The sequence below is a fragment of the Chelonia mydas genome, chromosome 5 (assembly GCF_015237465.2).
Source record: "Chelonia mydas isolate rCheMyd1 chromosome 5, rCheMyd1.pri.v2, whole genome shotgun sequence".
In the NCBI taxonomy this organism is placed as follows: domain Eukaryota; kingdom Metazoa; phylum Chordata; order Testudines; family Cheloniidae; genus Chelonia; species Chelonia mydas.
Genome location: NC_051245.2, coordinates 56,464,308 through 56,479,430, shown reverse-complemented (window position 1 = coordinate 56,479,430; position 15,123 = coordinate 56,464,308). Strand labels below are relative to the sequence as shown.

Here is a 15,123-nt window from a genome sequence, read left to right as displayed (position 1 = left end):
ATTTACCAAAGGTAACTGAAGCAGATATATGAAGTCATTGGGAGGTGAACTATCTCCAATTTAACAGGTTAATCATTAATATTTGGAGGATTTTCTTGCCATGCTGTATTAGGAGGAGAACATCACCAGACAGACATTTAAATTGTTTTATTTAACTAAAACAACAACGTTAAGTATTCTGGATTTTTTTCTTCAACTGCAAACATATAATATTTTAACAAAACAAACATATGTCCCTTGCTTCTCACATTTATCTCCAGACTTCTTCTCCTTGTCCAGATCTATTCCACCCCCAACAATCTTCTGTTCATTGAACTTTTTGAAACTTTGCACTTTTAGAGAGAGGTAAGGGATTGACTCTGTGTACACAAATTTGCAGAGGGACAACAGAGTTGAGGTCTGTTATTTCTCACCTCTATATATTATTTATTTATTTAAAAACATTTTTGCTGTTAACAAGCATGTTACCTCTGGAGACACAAATCCACAGTTTGAGAACTGCAAAACTAAACATATCTGATGGTATCTTCTAGACTGAGCACTGAGTCCCATTGGGTAGATAGAAAGATTAACCTAAATAATCTACACAGAAGCCTGTGGAACCCATAAGATTGGATCCCTAATCCATGAACTATTGGAGCTCATTTACAAAACTTTGCTTAAACATTACATGAATATATTGTCTCATACTACAGAATTAGAATTTATAATCCTTATTCCATGATAAGATATCTTTGAGCTATAATGTATCTTTGGATAGGTTTTTTCCTCAAAAAGCATTTTATCAAAAAAGTCCAATTTTATTTTTTTAAATCATTGATTTTTATCCACCCTGGCTAACATATGTAGTAAAATCTGTGTGCAACAGTAACTGATCTTAATCAACCATAGCTACTTGGCAAATCCAAACCCAGCAGCACAGCTTCTCTTATGCCACCGTAGCATAGACACTTACTACAGTGATGAAAGGAGTTTTTCCATTATTGTAGTAATCCACCCCCACAAGAGGCAGTAGGTAGGTCAATGGGGTTTGGGTTGGCTTAACTACAGTTTTTCATATCCCTGAGCAACCTAATTAGCTTGACCTAAGTTTTAGCTGTAGACCAGGCCTTCATAGTTTGTAAAGGCACCTATCTTCAAGCTAATTAAAATGTTTCAAAAGTTATCATTCATTTTCATTCAGGAGAAAGCAGGATGGACAATATTTTTCAGCATGACTGATAGTAACGATAAGTAGCAGGCAACAGAATACACTTGTGTTTAAATAATATCTTCTCAGTTCAGTTGATGGATGTTACCCCAGTTCCCACACATAATTTCCCACCATATCCCAAATAAACAAGAATTAAAATTAAGCTCCTGAATCCAACAGATCAAATCATGTATTCCACAGCCTAAAATGTATATTAACATTATAAAAAATAAAAATCATACTACAAAATATTATCCACGAGTGATATTGCCAAGATGCAATATTCTCTCCCACATCTTTCTTTTGCCACCTTTGCCATTTTAAAGCATTTCATAAGAGCATTTGGTCATTTTAAGCCAAGAAAACAAAAAAGGAGTGAAATACGTCTTTCACCAGTTGACTACTTAATGACTGTGTATTTGATAATCAGGGTCAGGTGTGCTGATGGGTCTAACTTCTGGAAGGAGAAACAGAGATTAGATCATCTGCTACTGCAGGATTCTTATAGCTTTGTCTGTAATATCTGGTGCTGGCCACCATCAGACACAGGATACTAAACTAAATGGACCTTCGGTTGAGTATGATTGAGTATGGTAATTTCTGTGTTCCTTACAGTCCCCAGCCAACATCATTTACCATACTTGGCAGTCAGGCTAGGCTCACAGGAAGATGGTGGAATTGACAAAAAAGGTTGAATAGGGAAAAAATCCACTCTGAATAATGACAGCCTTCTGTGATTGCTAGATTTTTGATACTCCTGCAGTGAAGCTGGGAGGTACTTGGGTCCTTTGTTTTCCTCAATGCAATTTTCAAAGACTTGGAAGCTTTGATTTAAACAACGCTTATCAACAAACTAACGAAAAGGTAAAACATATGTATTGGATGTCAAATACAATATGTCAGCCAACACTGAGAAAGACAACAAATATTTTCAAAATTAAATTGCAGTTTTATAAAGGTTTAAAAAAGGGGGGACAGATACTATGGTCTAGGTGAAACACGCATAAGGCTGGCAGTCAGGAATTCCTGATTTCTAATTCCACCTCCACCACTGATTCAAGCATTGGTAAATCTCTTCACCTCTGTCCTTCTCAGCTTTCCCATCTGTAAAACTACTTATCATACCTACCTGTCTTTCAGGGATGTTGTGAAGTTTACAATGGAGCACTGACTAATTTGGGCCGTGATAGAGTAACCTTTAACTGATTATTTTTAATTGGTATATAATATTTTAAAATAATCTGGCTACAGTTTAAAGGGTCCTTATTGGAACCTGGGCTTTTTAAAAATGTATTTATATAGAGGATTCTGTGCTCTACTGTTAATGATTATAAAGGCATTTTCAGCAAGGAAGAAACTGACTGACTAAACAGAGTTGTCAAATACACAAACAAAACAAATTGAGAAGAACAGACTTCTCCCAAACACATATGCTACTTTTTAGTTACAGCAAATGTAGGCATTACTTGTAATTCTCCTAGGTGCAAAAGTTTCACTATTCAGTATCAGTACTACAGCCTGAACATATAAAGTGCTAATTATTACATTTTTCATACACAAATACATTTTGCTGTTCTAAAAATTACATTTATGCAGAACAAACCTTGATTTTCATCTTCGTTTCGCATAAAATAAGGCATTTTTTTCATACTTGCTCTAAATTCTTGCTTTAAGGCCAACATATAATCCTCTTCCTCTCCCATTTTCAGAGGCACTGGCTTAAAATCTGTTGGCTGTGTAAATTATTAAGGTGCATTATTATGCTAATATCCAACACATACAGCAACACAAAAAGCTGCAGAAAAAATGTGCTAGTTATAGAGGGGTTAGATTCTGTATTATGCTAGTTTGCAAATGTATTGTATTGTATTTTGACAATATGTTCAGAACTTTATAAAGCATATTTTTCAGTCAAATTGTAAAAAGGATTTATTTCTTTTTAATGTATCCATCCATGAAAATCTCTATTAGGAAAGAAAGAAAGAAAACAAGTATCTAAAACATTTTCTTGACTATTAAAAAACAAAATTCTAATTCAACTGACTTTAGATCAGTGCAGCAAGGTGAAAATCATCATCCACCCCACTAGCCCTCCAAAGGCTGACTTAAGCTGCTCTGAACCTCTTGCTGCTATCTTAAGTCAGAGAACAACTTCAGCAATACCTCTTCCCAAAATACAGCTGGATCTGTGCTAAACATGATTAATCTAAACAATGGGTTCTGATTTTTTTTTTTTTAAATCATGCTAGTTACCTCATGGACAGTCTAATACAATTTAACATATCTGCTGTCAAGAACAAAAAAGTCTCTTCCCGCTGTGGCCTTGTCTACATTAGAGAACATGGGATCTGTAAGCCTCTCACAGTGCAGCTCCATTGATGATAGCAACAGTGAGGTTGTAGTATAAACAAGACTCAGACTGTTTATACTATCATCAGACAACAGTGTAAAATACCTGAATCCTGCCTATATAGACTCTGCTGTTGAGGTTTCTATCACTGGGAGCACATGGTTACATGGACTAGTTACTTTCAAAACTGACTGATAGTGTTTAGGATTTTTCCACATGTTTAACAGTTCACCTCATTACCTGAATAGGAATATGAAACACAGTACACAGACATGCAACATGCTCTTAAAATTATGCTTCTGTACTTACAGGAAACAGTGGACGGGGCTTGAATGCTACTTCAGGTAGCGTTTCACCTTTGGCAAAGCCAATAGCCTCGATGTTGAAAGTAAATGCAGCACGTCCTCTTCCTTTCCCTGACCCAGCCATTTGGAGTTACTGGAAATATTACACCCTTTGTTAGATTCTAGTTGTATCACAAAAAATAAAGCCAAAATTAAGATGGAAAAAAGTCAAAGACTAAGAAAAGGTATTTTTCAATTGCAAGACTCAGATCAATTATGATCTCCAGCTTGGAAAAAAGTTATTTCTGTCTGGAAATCAAAGTGGACTCAAGACTCCATTTTTCATTTTTAATCAAAACGGAGGCTGTTTTAAAACTGAGAACTTAAAAAAGATGGGAACACGTGTCAGCCAGCCCCGCCCCCGGCTCTGCTGCCGCAGCCCGCAGTGGGTAGCGGCGCCGCGCAGGCTCCTCCCCGGGGGGCGGCGGCGGCGGCCTCAGTGCGGGGCTGTGTGCGGCCCGGCATGTCGGCCCTGGAGTGGTTCGCCCACAAGCCCCTGGGCGGCGGCATCTACTGGATCCAGGAGCGGTTCTACGAGTCCGGCAACCGAGCCAACATCTGGCTGGTGCGGGGCTCGCAGCGCGACGTGGTGATCGACACCGGCCTGGGGCTGCGCAGCCTGCCGGACTATCTCCACTCGGCCGGGCTGCTGCGGCCGGGCGCCGGGCCCGGGGAGGCGGAGGGCGGGGACAGGAGGCCCCTGCTGGCCGTGGCCACCCACGTACACTTCGATCACGCGGGCGGGCTGCACCAGTTCGACGAGGTGGCGGTGCACAGCGCCGAGGCGGGCGCGCTGCTCCGCGGGGACAACTACGAGACCGTCACCTGGCTGTCGGACAGCGAGGTGGTGCGGCCGCCCAGCCCGGGCTGGAGCGCCCGGCAGTTCCGAGTGCAGCCCGTGCAGCCCACCCACGTCCTGCAGGAGGGTAAGGGACAGGCGGGCCGCCCCGCGCCGCCCGGCCGGGATGTGTGTGTGTGCGAGGAGTGGGAGCGAGGGAAGCAGAGACAGCTCCTTGGGGCACTTGCGCTGGGGTCTTTACAAGGGTTTGTGTAAGGCGAGTGAGTTGTTTGTGTTCTGCTGGGCATGTGTGCGTGCGTTTGCTGGCACACACGTAGAGGTTGAGCTGGGCACTTCTGTAGGTCAGCAGCGCCTACGTGTGTGTGTGTGTCTGTGTGTAAGTGAAATGGGGCTAAGATGGTGAGTTGTGCATCTCAGTAAGGCAACGGGGTTTAGGTACAACACACAGTGATGCACTATCTGTATAGTACATCTACACGGATACCCAGCATGTGAATGTCTGGAGAGTTGGGGGGAGGTTCATCTGCATGTGCGTGCCTTACTCTGTATGTTTTTGGGGGATAAGAAAGTACATCTATGTAAGACTGTATGCACTACTGTATGTGGGAGGTGTGCATATGCTGCGTTTGTGTCTTTAATTTATGTCCATGTGTTCACATCTGTTGTATACTTGCATCAGTTCACCTGTGTTTAGTGCTTCTAGATTAAATATCAGCTTATATACAGTGCATCATGTTTATATGTATCTAAATATATACCTCACGTTTATAGTGTTAGTATATTGTATGACACTCACATATAAAACATTTTTTTATATAAAGGGCATCAGTGGATATGATATGCTCTATCTGTGGTGTATTCATATATGTTTGTACTACATGTAGTAATCAGTCAATTTATATGAAGTGAATCATACATAATGCATCAGGATGTATGTTTATGGTGCATGTCTGTATAGTGCCTATGCATCAGTGTACCTCAGGTATCAGCTAAAGGGCTTGATTATCTGCAGCCTTGGCTTTGTCAGTCTTCTATACCTCTGCAAAGAAGGTGTAAAATGCTACTAGCAATATAAGTATGAGAGAATTCTGATTTTGGTATTGTTTTACACCCACTTTTCACTAATGTGAATGACTGCACAGGGTGCAGGGTAGTGGAGAATCAGGTCTATGGTTTACTAATGGAAATAATTTTTATCAACTAAATAAGGCAAAAATTATTCTTCCACATCTGTTATAATTCTGACTTTCCTGCAAGACCTCTGGGGAACAGAGGAAAAAAATTATAATGCTCCTCTTTGATCTAGCTAGATAAAAACAGACTAAGTATTTTCCTCTCCGATGGGAAGCAGGCAAATCAGGAGCAGACAACACTGCCAGGAATAGTATCACCCCTCCCTTTTGTCTCTTCTGTTACAGGAAGACTTTTCGCTGAGGGTGAACAGAATCTGGATCTAAGGCGAGAATTGTCTCAGTCACCAATAATTTGGAGATGATGTGATGATGCATTCTCCCATCATGTAGAGCAGGGGTAGTCAATAGGCAGCCCGGGGGACAAAACTGGACTGTCAGATGCTTTTGAACAAATTGCAAAATCTTTTTATTTTCATTGCTGGTTTTGTATTATTTTCTCTGGACCTTGACTATACCTTGACCAAGAAATTTGGACCTTGACAAGAAATAATTGATTACCCCTGATGTACAGTTTCATGATGGAAGTAATAATTCAACATTATCTGTTGTTAATATGAATATTTCATGGTGAATTTTCTTTCAGAATCTCTTTTGACCTGTGTTAGCTTTTATGTTTGGAGTTGTGTTTTTTTTCATTGGATGGGCATTGGAAGGAACTGTCTTACAGATAAGAGTGGGGAAGAGCTGAGATTCCAAAGCCTCCACTCCCCCTCCTTAATTATTTTATACTGAGAAATCTCCCTCTATCGTATTCACAAAATGAATAAGAGGTATACCTATATTTTGCTCCCACTGATTTCAGAGCAAAGGAAGCAAATTTAGTTTTTTTCCTTCCCCAACAGCAAATAAAACTGGTAGAGAATGTGCAGTGAAAAATAAGGTTTCAAATCTGTTATAAACTATATCACAGATGATTGTCAGTTAGGACTGTCTTCCTGATGAGGCTTGTTTGGGCTGCAACCTTCATTTTGAAAGAAAATGGAATCTCACAAGATAAAAACAAGGAGCTGGTAAATATCTGAAACCGGGGGGGCTTTTGAGTTGCATACTTCAGCCTACTGAGTATAACTATTTTTCATTTCTGCAAGTAGTATTTAGTTACTGTGATATGATAGTTCTTTCAAAATGCTAATAGCAAATGTCTAATGAAATAGATTGCCTAATTTTGTAAAAATTTAAGCAGATTGGAGATCTAATTGGATTTAATTCCCAGACTGTTCTTGAACATAATAAAAGGAACTGTGGTATGCAATGTTGTTGTATTTTAATTATGAAGATTTCTGTAAAGGAAAAAATAATATCCAGCCTTCTCCTCAGGTGACTGTAATCTGTCCCCTTTTTAATACTGTATAAAAACATATTTGTGGTAAAATATTAAATAAAGAAGATTATATAGACCAGTCTGGAATAGTTGTAGCAATAAAACATTTTAAAATTATTTGATTCTTCCACTGGGTGAAGTAGGGCACTATGTTTCATTTAATAAAACAAAAATACCCCCCTTCCCACAATGTATTTAGGTGCAAATGATGTATTTGTTTGTACAGTTAAAATATCCCTATTGACCTTAGAGAACATTACTAGTTTTCCTCCTTTTTGAATACTTTATAGTAGAGAGGGAGAGATGTTGGGTGAGTAATGTCTCTGCATAGTTTGATAAGAGAACTTGTTATAAAACTTGTTATAAAACTAGTGTGTATATGAAAATAATTAAAACTGGGGATTGATTTCTCCATATTGGAAGTAATAGTTTAAAATTTTTGAAGAGTTAAAATTGTAATAAATTATGTTTAGTTGGATTGTTGTGCTGCCCCCTCCACTCTAGCAATACAAAACCTTTATTTCTGGAAAGTGGTGAGTGGTACAAGTTGGGGAAGTCAACTTTTAGCTGTGTAATCACCTGTTGACTACACTGTCTAGCCTTTTCTTATTCTATACCTATTTAAAATCCCACTTAGTATATATGTTATTCAGTTTCAACTGTTTTTCCTTATCTTGTCTGAATTTGTTGTTAAAGTGTGAACGCTTCTCTTCTCCCTCTATTTGAATGATTTTAGTTTTAATAGGCACCATTCTCTTTTTAAGAAACCAATACCACGGTATTTGGATTATTTGAACTCCTTGGCCCTAGAACCTTTGTGATAACCTCCATGCTGATATTGTGCCTTATGAAGAGTAGTTTTTTGTTTGTTTGCAAGAGCTGAATTGCAGATTTAAAAAAAAACAAACAAAAAACTAAAAACATCAGAAGCACTCTGCAAAGTTTATTACACTTCATCCAGATACGAGAGTAGAGTAAGGCAAATTAAGAGTCTTATCAGCTCTGAAAATGTTGACAGAGTCTCAGGGAACTTAAAACATTGCAGCAGTTGGAAACCTTAACTCTGATTTTTCTGAAACAGCATCAATTTAGCCATTTTACATGTATGTACTATTTTTTATTGATGTTTGTATGTGTAAAATAGCAATGTTGGATAACAAATTGTATACCATAATATACAAGGTATGCAACAAGCCAGAGTTAACATTCTGTTAGAAACTTTAGCTCTGAATTTTGTGACCGATGTAATTTATCAGCCCTAACAATTGAGTTTAATTTTTCCATTTACATTAGTCATATCTAATCTCTCAGACTACTAATGCCACTTTAATTTATTTATCCTGTCTAAAATCTCACTGAATTTTTAGCCTAAATTGTCTTTGTTTTATCCTTGCATTTTTTGTTCCTACACTCCTGGTGTACTTCATTTTCTTCAAGCCATTCTGATGACTGTGCCTTAATTCTGCAAGTGCTTTCCCCCTCTTTGAATTTGGGCTGTTACATGCTGTCCATTTCTCTACCCTCTTCTTTCATTTTTTTTTCTAGTATGATGTTACTTTGGGTCTGGGAAGCCCATTGGAGCACTTCACAGCTCCAACTTCCTCATCGCCACTACCATCTGGTTCACCACTTTGGACATTCTGTATCTTTTATATAAAATCATCAGTGTTCATGCTATTAAACTATTATCTAGGCCTTCCATGCATAGTCAAACTCCCTTTTGAGGATAACACCAATAGCCCCCCAAATAACTTGAAACTAACTAACTTGGCAACAAATGTTCAGGTAGAGACAATACTGTTTCCCTATGCTATGCACAGGGTAGTCAAATCTGCTTCAAGTTTTAATGTTGTGATAATGGTGAGATCTCAAACCTTTGGCCTGGCATAGCAGCACTGATAAGTAGGGCCCTACCAAATTCACGGCCATGAAAATCTAGTCTCCCCCAGAAAATCTGGTTATTGTAAAGGTGTCACGGTATTGCCACCCTTACTTTTATGCTGCCTTCAGAGATGAATTGCCAGAGCATGGCGACTACAGGCCAGGAGCCCGGCTCTGAAGGCAGCGCCACTGCCAGCAGCAGCGCAGAAGTAAGGGTGGCAATAGCATGGCACCCTCACTTCTGTGCTGCCGTCAGAGCTGGGTACCTGGCCAGCTCTCTGTTTGCCCAGCTGTGAAGAAGTAAGGGTGGTAATGCCCATGCCCCCCACACAGACACAATAGCTTTGTGACACCTTTAGGGTCAGGACCCCCGGTTTGAGAAACGCTGATTTAAGGGCTTTACATGTTTACAAATCATGAATATGTATTTAAAACTATAATTACACCATAAACTTTAAGATTTATATATCTGAAACAGTGAAATTCATGCTTTTTAAAATGTAATGACTGAAATTTACCAAAATGGACCATGAATTTGGTAGGGCCCTAGTAATAAGTGTAACCCAAACAGCTACAACACAGATGCAAAATGCTGTCATTTTAGGGCCTGACTTTCAGAGGTGTTATGTGCCTCTAATCAAGCATATAACTTCCGTAGTGCTGACTAGATTTCTCTTGTGCTAGCCGGTTATCAGAGCCAGAGTTGAACCAGTATTTATTTTGGTTCAATTCATGTTTGGGTTCATTTGCATTCGGTGTGTCTGGGTTTGGTTCCAGTTCAAGCCACCAAACAAAAATAACAGTTCAATTACTGGTTTGAGCCAGTTCAAATCAAATTTTAGTCTCAGTGGAAGTATGCCTTCTGGTATGCCTATTTACTATTTTGTTGTCTTGTTTTATAAAGTAAGATCACAATAGTTTTTAAAATAGTAAGCCTAAAAAAAAGTGAAACATTTATTTTAACTAGAAACCCAAATAATTTATTTTAAAGTTCAGGTTCAGTAGGTAGGATAAATTTATGGTTCAGATTTGTTTCTAGTTCAAGTAAAAATACTGGTATGAACTGGTTCTTCGGTTCCCATTCACTTCCCTGACTAGGACTAGATGTTTTGTGATTTCTCCTTAGTTTTTGGACTACCTAGTGCAGAGGTTTTCAACTCTGGTCCACCGCTTCTTCAGAGAAAGCCCCTGGCGGGCCGGGCCGGTTTGTTTACTTGCTGCGTCCGCAGGTTCAGCCGATCGCAGCTCCAGGCCAATGGGGGCTGCAGAAAGCGGTGCGGGCCGAGGGATGTGCTGGCTGCCCTTCCTGCAGCCCCCATTGGCCTAAAGCGGCGAATCGCGGCCAGTGGGAGCCGCGATCGGCCGAACCTGCAGACGTGGCAGGTAAACAAACTGGCCTGGCACGCCAGGGGCTTTCCCTGAACAAGTGGTGGACCAGAGTTGAGAACCTCTGACCAAGTGCATGATGGCGTGTTGAAAATCCTTCTTATTTTAAATTAGCTTCAGCACAGTCATTACGAAGGTCCTGTATTATGATTGCCATCCTTTAGGTTGTGGAAGATGATGGAATTTCCTTTAAGAATTACTTAATATCACTCTTTAATCAGCAGTTTGTATGGAGGTACTTGCTGAAATAAGTCATATCTGTCCCTCCTCTCATAGTCTAGGCTTTGAAGTTGTAAATCTTACTTTTAACCACTTCTTTTAAATTAGAGATATTTTTTTAAAAATGAATAGAATATCAACTTTCAAATGCTGAATTAGCTATACTGTCTAACCAGTTCTACATCATCAACTTGAGCTTCTGCTGAAACTATCAATGCAATGGCTATTTCACTAAAAAAACATTCATAGCTGTGGTGATAGTGAAACAGTTCTTAAAAATCTGTTCTGAATATGAACTAAAATATGACTACAACTTTCCTTTAATTTCGTATATCTTAGTCAATACTGGTATTCTGAAAAGTAGTATATTTGGGAGCCAGTCTTGCTTCCATTGTAATCACTTACATTGTTCTGTCACTGCAGATCTCAAAATAACTGTGTTGGAGTCCAGAGAGAGAGCTAAAGAACAATAAATTTTTATAGACCATAAAAAGCTCGGTATTAAAAATGCAAGAAAAACCGAAGTTGGGAAATCAGTAGATTTTTAGAATGTGTGTTTCTTTCTGCCCAAATTTCTTTATAGTTCAGATCACCTGATTAAAAATTAAGTCCCATTCCACGTTTACTTTACAATGTTTGGTCTTTTTAGAGGATATATAATTTGCTTACTGCATAGACCGCTGTATACACTTTGGTTTTGGCTTACAATGCATAATAAATGCATATTTATATATTATCCCTTAATATATTTAAATCTGTAGGGGATGTGATCAACCTTGGTGACCGACAACTGACTGTCATGCATATGCCTGGTCATTCAAGAGGAAGTATTTGCTTACACGACAGAGATCGGAAGATATTGTTCAGCGGAGATGTTGTTTATGATGGATCGATGATTGACTGGCTTCCCTACAGCAAGATAAGTGATTATGTCACAACTTGTGAGCGTCTTATAGAATTAGTGGACAGAGGCCTTGTGGAGAAGGTACTTCCAGGGCATTTTAACACCTTTGGAGCTGAAAGGCTGTATCGTTTAGCTTCCAACTACATTTCAAAAGCTGGAGTTTGTCACAAAATTTCTACCTGTGCCATGAGGTCCATTGCAAGTTTAGCTCTTCGTGTGACAAATTCTAGAGTCACTTCTTAGTGTCAGTTCATTTTGTTAATATCAGCTGTTGTAAAACCAAATGGCTTCTGAGCTAGTGTTGATAAAAAGCAAACAAAAGCAGTGCGTTATTAAAGAAAAGGCAGGGTGATAATGAATGATCCATAAAGATTTTTATTTTTGCTTATTTTATTTTTATTTTATAAAATTAACACAAGCTATACCTATGCGAATTATCTTTTCTTTCTGTTTTTCAAGGCATGTTTGCACATGGATTATGAATGCCATTAGACTGCGGTTGGAAATATATTGTTTTATTTTTGATATTATTCTGATGGATACATATGATATGCCAAAATGAAAAGTTTGACATTCGTGCCTGAAACGTAACTTTTTTTTTTATGTGGTGTTAGGTTAAAGGCTCAATTTGTGTTTAAAGTGTACTTTAAAAATGGCTGAAATGTAATTTAGCTGTTAGTGCTATATTTGAAAAGATAGCTGTAACATTCCATTGTCCTATAGTACTGAATTCAAAATCCAGTACATTTAGTTTATTACTTTTAAAGTGAATGTAACTTGAACTGTTTACTATTTGTTTATAAAGTGTTTCAGTACATATTGTTGCTTTTTGAAGAAGTGCATTGCATTTGAGTCTCTGTTCCTAAAATAGATTAAATGCATCCATGAAAATTGCTAAGATATATCATCATTTCTTCATTAAAATTGACGTGTTTGTTGTTTTAAATGATGTTAAACAAGTTAGTTTATATGTGCATAATTATTTAACAATTTAAATAGAATATAGATACTATTTTAAATGGACACTGTCTGATTACTTTTATATATATTTTATCTTCCTAACAAGTTTGACAGTGTTTAGTTTTCAAATTTTGTTTTTCCAGTTTAGCAAATTTCTTTTATCCACTACGTTTAAGAGGAGTTTAAAAATTAACCTACTTCTTTGTTTGCAATTGACTTTATGCGAAGAGATGGTTTTATGTGATCATACCAAACTATATTTTGGGCTCTATTCAGAAGAAAATATCTGTGGCCTTTCTGACCTAACGTAAATTTTGGGAGAAAGAATGGTCTGCCATGGAAACTAATCACAAATTAATAAGCACTCTTGCCCAGAAGTTATGGAAGTGAAGATCTTATGTAAATCATCTCTCCTCTCATGGCTATTTACTTCATATATTCTTCACCAAAAGCAGCACTGCATATAGAGTTTAATAAAGGCATGACACATTTATTTAGATTTTAACAGTGCCTATTTAATGTATGCTGGAGCAAAACTGTAAGTGGGCAGAACAGATCCACCAGACCGTGGCTAGTCAGAGGGCAAGTTAGCAATTATGTGTTCTGGTTTTTGTTTGAGGAAGAAATCTAAATTCCTTTATATGATTATGTGAAGGAACGATAGTTTCATTTCTGAGGTTAGTTCAGGAAGAACTATTTAACCCAGTTGCTACTTTCTTTAATACCAGAGATAAGAGACAAAAAAATGGGCCTGAAAAGAAAGTCACTCAGTGAAGGGCCACAAAACAAACTTCGGATCATGGCCTCTCTTCTTTTCAGTTGACTGACATTTGCTCTTATCTGCATATGCTCATTCCAGTCTAAATATTAGTCTGAAAAGCAGGCAGGTTGGCAGTTTGAGAACTGTTGTGGAAGCAGAAAATTCAGAATGCCTGAAGAAGCATATTGTAGCTACCAAAGAAGCTTGGGTTTACATTGAATTGTCTGGGTGACTTGCAGCAGCTGTTGTGGACCCCTTGATTCAGTAACTGCCAAGAAAGGATGTTTTGTACTGTTTTAAACACAGAATTTGTGTTCCAGCATCAACTATGTCATACTACAGAGTCATTAAATTCTGACTTCACTGGGTGTTTTGCCAGCATCAAAGAGCAGTAATTATCAATAATATCAGTAATTGTCAGATTTCTTCCTCCACTAAGTTTTGCCTAAACCAGTATAAACACAGTCTTGGAATGGTGTTTAATAGTATACTGCTTGCTCCAGATACACAGAAAATCCTAGTGTTGTGGGTCTTAAAATAGCAACTATTTTTATATTATAAGAAATAACTTGTTAGGCAAGTAATATCCTCTCTGTAAAATATTTGGAGGCCTTCCCCCTCAGACTATATTTTTTTTGTCAGATTTTGATCTTAAGAGTTTAACACTGTCCCTTTCACATTATTTGATTAAATATATTTAAAATCGGTTAAGTTTAAGTATTGCAAAATTTGGGGTGTTTAGAATTGTTTGTAAAAAGTCTGAAGCACTGTCTGTGTTAATTAAGTTTGCTGTTTTCAATATAGTGGAGGTTTTATGGAAAAATTAAACTTGGTCTGTCTTCAATCAAAACTTTATTGATGTTGGCTGTCTGTTTTCTAGGAAACTGTATTGCATCTTATTTTGCCATGGATACTGATAATAAGTGTTATAATAATGTCCAGTTATAATGTTCATATGTCTTAGAATCATAGAAATATAGGGCTGGAAGAAGTCACCCAGTCCAGCCCACCACACTGTGGCAGGACTAAGTATATATCTAAGGTGTTTGTCTAAGTCTCCCTTGCTGTAGATTAAGCCAATTACTTTTTGTCCTATCTTCAATGGATAGGCCCATTGTCTTTAGAACAGCCCTTAATCGGTTTGAAGACTGTTATCAAGTCACACACGTACTGTTTTCTCAAGACTAAACATGCCCAGTATTTTTAACCTTTTCTGATAAGTCATGTTTTCTAAACTGACTGTCATTTTTGTTGCTCTTCTCTGGACTCTCTCCAGTTTATCCACATCTTTTGTAAAGTGTCACCTAAAACAGAACACAGTACTCCAGCTGAGGCCTTACCTGTGCAGAGTAGAATAGAATAACTAGCTCCTGTGCCTTAATATATTTTCTATATGTTTTAAATTGAATATTTTTATTTAATAACAGAAAAATTAAGATCTTTGTTTAAATGGAAGAGGATATTAAATGTAAATTTTGTAATCACATTTCTATCCTAATAATGTGAACTGCACTGTAAACTTACTCATGATGGACAGATGCTGCAAGACCTGATTTTGGTCCTTTCTTTAGTAATGTGTTTGTACCAAAAAAAAAAAAAAATCTTTCAGCAAAATCCACACAGATGAACATTGTATTATATAATTCCCTTCTTTTATTAGAAAGACTGCTGGCAAGAAGCATCCCCAAAAAATAGGAAGTACAATTTTGCACAAACAAAAGGATGTGGAGGATGTGTTACTCTAAATTTTAGGTGCCAATTAAATTAGCCTACAATAGCGCTTCTGATTTAACAAAAGGGTAACAAGGTTGTGG

General features: G+C 37.8%; 2 protein-coding genes across 4 annotated transcripts in view; one reads left to right on the top strand and one right to left on the bottom strand.

The window, feature by feature from the left end:
- Positions 1-15,123, bottom strand: part of POLR3G (RNA polymerase III subunit G) — a 40,972-nt gene that overhangs the window by 13,761 nt on the left and 12,088 nt on the right. For 2 of the 3 annotated variants that reach the window (XM_007054069.4, XM_043546615.1), the window contains exons 1-2: positions 3,852-4,269; positions 2,796-2,925 (exon numbers count right to left, since the gene is read on the bottom strand). In XM_007054069.4, the coding sequence (XP_007054131.1) occupies positions 2,796-2,925; positions 3,852-3,971 (250 nt within the window). In that variant the 5' untranslated portion in view covers positions 3,972-4,269. Of the gene's footprint in view, positions 1-2,795; positions 2,926-3,851; positions 4,270-15,123 lie in introns of those variants that run through there. The other variant, XM_043546614.1, reaches the window with a different exon arrangement.
- On the top strand, positions 4,350-14,159 carry MBLAC2 (metallo-beta-lactamase domain containing 2). The gene is made up of 2 exons (XM_007054094.4): positions 4,350-4,812; positions 11,447-14,159. The coding sequence occupies exons 1-2, from the start codon at positions 4,350-4,352 to the stop codon at positions 11,830-11,832; spliced, it is 849 nt and encodes a 282-aa protein (XP_007054156.2). The 3' UTR covers positions 11,833-14,159.

Excerpts from the sequence above, each read along its gene's own strand:
- MBLAC2 (XM_007054094.4), top strand. The coding sequence starts at position 4,350 with ATGTCGGCCCTGGAGTGGTTCGCCCACAAGCCCCTGGGCGGCGGCATC. Across the intron at positions 4,813-11,446 it reads CACCCACGTCCTGCAGGAGG|GGGATGTGATCAACCTTGGT; the intron begins GTAAGGGACAGG and ends TTAAATCTGTAG.